Source organism: Chelonoidis abingdonii, chromosome 1 (genome assembly GCF_003597395.2).
Source record: "Chelonoidis abingdonii isolate Lonesome George chromosome 1, CheloAbing_2.0, whole genome shotgun sequence".
Lineage (NCBI taxonomy): Eukaryota > Metazoa > Chordata > Testudines > Testudinidae > Chelonoidis > Chelonoidis abingdonii.
In genome coordinates, this window is record NC_133769.1 from 148,718,690 (window position 1) to 148,721,605 (window position 2,916).

General features: G+C 59.8%; 3 protein-coding genes across 4 annotated transcripts in view; 1 reads left to right on the forward strand and 2 right to left on the reverse strand.

Moving 5' to 3' along the window:
- LOC116820769 (uncharacterized) overlaps window positions 1–2,399 on the reverse strand; it is a 292,353-nt gene extending 289,954 nt beyond the window's left edge. The window contains 1 exon segment of the mRNA XM_075069689.1: window positions 2,181–2,399. Within this exon segment, the coding sequence (XP_074925790.1) occupies window positions 2,181–2,385 (205 nt within the window). The 5' untranslated portion in view covers window positions 2,386–2,399.
- Window positions 1–2,916, reverse strand: part of LOC116823564 (uncharacterized) — a 160,004-nt gene that overhangs the window by 11,421 nt on the left and 145,667 nt on the right. The window lies entirely within an intron of this gene.
- The window catches only part of LOC116823565 (uncharacterized), a 19,132-nt gene continuing 18,691 nt past the window's right edge, over window positions 2,476–2,916 (forward strand). The window contains exon 1 of one of the 2 annotated variants that reach the window (XM_075069761.1): window positions 2,476–2,692. The gene's annotated coding sequence lies outside the window, so the exon portion shown is untranslated. The remainder of the gene's footprint in view (window positions 2,693–2,916) is intronic. The other variant, XM_075069733.1, reaches the window with a different exon arrangement.

Consider the following 2,916-nt stretch of genomic DNA (forward strand, 5'->3'; position numbering starts at 1 on the left):
CCCTTGTCTCTCCCAGCAGATTCATCACACACCTACTAGCCACAGACTGATACAGGAGATGGAGCCCCTAGCAGGGTCCAGGGAGAGCTCCTTGGCAGGAGAACTTCCCTAAGCCTCTCTGGGTGAGGAGGGCAGTGGTGGAGGTTTCAGAACAGGCTTCAGTTAATTTCACATCATGATTCCCCCAGGCCCTTTCTCTGCAGACAGACTTCCTAGAGTCTGCCATGCTGGAAAAATGCTTGATTGCTTTATTACAATGTAGACCTGCTCCTCCTAAAAGGCTAAGGCCACAGACACATTTTTAATCTCCCTCCCCACATCCTGTAATAAAGTCTACAAAAAAGCAGAACTAAAGGAGTCACTTTCAACAATTCCCTTTGCCACTGACCCTACAGGAGCAACACCCCAGCAGGAGGGATATGGGGTCAGGGACTGGGTTTTCCTCTGTCTGAGCCTCATCTTGTCCACAGGAAAGTGACTCTACCCAGGGTGCAGTAACATCTGTCCGGGCAGATTAGAGATCTTGAAATCTCTTTCAAAACTCCTCTCTCCCATGGCCCCTTCCAGTATCTCCTTTTCCCTGTCCCCTCTCCCTGTCCATCTGGTAGGAAAGTCCCCATTCCTGGCTTGGTTGCTCCCCATGACTGGATTTGCTCCTGCACTTGCTAATGGCAGGAGAAATGACTGGGGGAGGCAAAGAGGGCACAGCTGTTTGTGTAGAGTCATTTTAAAGACCCAACATTTTCCCTTGGCTTTTTCCAGTTACCTAGAGTCTCTGGCTCAGAATTTAGTATAAACAAGGCTCATGTCTGCCCCAGGGCTGGAGAAAGTCATCAAGTGGGTGGGGCAGAGAAGCAGCTTTATTTAAAAGGTCACTTCCCAGCACAGAACCCTGCTGGGGGAGCAGCAGCTGCTAAGCCTGGTCTCCCAGATCACAATGGAGGCTGCAGCCTCTGACAGAGGAACCTGAATCCCAATATCCTGAGCAGAGAGGGACAGAGCATTTGAGCAGCTTCCCTCTTTTAGCTCTGTGGGAAGAGCAGCTAATGAGAGCCTCTCCTCACAGAGAGAATCTCATTCACCCCACTGTCCATCTGGAGTCACTCCTTGACTTTCCATACAGTGACTCTGGATTAACAATGGTCTCAATGAAACCAGATTTCAGAAAGAATGAGTTCAGAATGCTGCGGAAAAGACCACTGTGTAGCACTGCTGACGCCCTTCCCACCTTCCTCACCCCCTAGATCTAGGGCAAGGACTAGGGGGCATGAATATTCCCTATGGAACTGGATGTTCCTGCAGTTTTCAAGAGGGGAGAAGAGAAAAATCTGTGATTTCACCTCACAGTGTTTGATAAGTGGATAGAAAATTATCATGGTGAGTGGGCGTTGCTGGGGGCTGCCGGGCACTGCTTGGAGCCAGGATTCTGGCATAAACTGATCAAGGAGAAGGCTCATGGTTAGTAGCAAACCCCAGCCAGGGGCCCCAGACACCCCCACAAACCCAGCCAGAGTCCCATCAGATATTCCCTACCACCCAGTCCCCAGAGTCCCTGGCCAAGGACCCCAGATACTCCTCAGAGCCCCCACCAGCCACAATGAGAGCTGGATACTGGTGAAATGGAGAGAAAATGGGGCACAATCGGGGGAGGGGAACAGGGAACTTCTCAGGGATTTGAGGGAAGGGGAGGTCACCCTGGATGTTGCTCGTTGCTCTCTAGAGAAAAAGAGGGCAGGACGGGAGACGATGAGGGGTCCCCACGGGAGGGGGCAGCGGTAAATCCGAGGGGATCTCAGCCCCCCCCTTCTCTTCCCACTCCTCAGGGGTCACCTGCTCTTCTCCTCCCCCTAGCCATGTCCAGGCTGCACAGACATTTTCCATCCGCCCCTTTACCTTGTCTCCCCCCCGCCCAGCTCGGCCCCACCCTGGACAGCCCTCGCCCGGCTCCACGCAGGGACCCCAGTGCGGCCAGTCCCCTCCCCCGGGACCCCCCGTGGGGCCGCAGGGCAGAGCCTGGCCGGGTCCGGGGGGTGCTGGGCTCCTGCGGTGACAGCAGCTCCGAGCCCCCCGCGGGCGCTGCCCCCCAGGGAACAGATCTCGGTGCTGCGAGATGCCGGGTCCCCCCGCGACACTGGGGAAGAATCACAGCCCGGCCACGCCCCCCGGGCTCGCTCCGGTACCTGGAGGCTGCAGCTCCGCAGCAGGGCGGCAGAGCCCGGGGTGGCTCCACTGGGAGCAGGACCCGGGCCGGGCACGGGGGATTAATGAGTCTCCCCGGTACAGACCCTCCTGCTCCGCCCGCAATCCCAGGTCACAATGGGGCAGCAGCGGCGCGGCGCTCACCCAGCAGCTGATCACACGCCTCCTCTCCCCCGAGCTGCGCATGCCTAGAGCCGGGAAACGCAACCCGAACTACATCTCCCAGCCTGCCCCGCGGCCGCTTCCGCCCTTTCTAGCCTGGTAAGGGAGGGTTTCAGTAGGGGAAACCGCGCATGCTCTGTGCAAGCCAGGTGCGGGCGGGAGAACAAAGCTGCTGCCGCCCCCGTGTGAGCCGGGTCCGGGCTGAGCAGCTGCTGCTCCCGGGTCTGTGCGGGGGGGTCCGGCATTAACCCCTCCGTGCCCGGCCGGGGGCTTTCTCCAGCTGGGCCCCGCCCCCGGGCTCTGCCCGCCCAGCCCCGGCCCGGAGCCCCCGGTGAGTGAGAGACCCCGGGGGGGGGCGCTGGGGCCGGGCGGGAAAGTGACTCTCTGTCCCGGGGACCTGGGAGAAGCCTCGGAGCCGCCTCGGCCCCAGGGGAGCGGCAGCAGGATCCGCCCCCGCCCCGCTGGGATGGGGGGCGGAGACAGCCCCGGCGGGGGTCCCTGTGGGGCGGGGGGAGAAGCCGGAGATGCAGAGGGGGAGGTCAGTGGAGCGGGGGG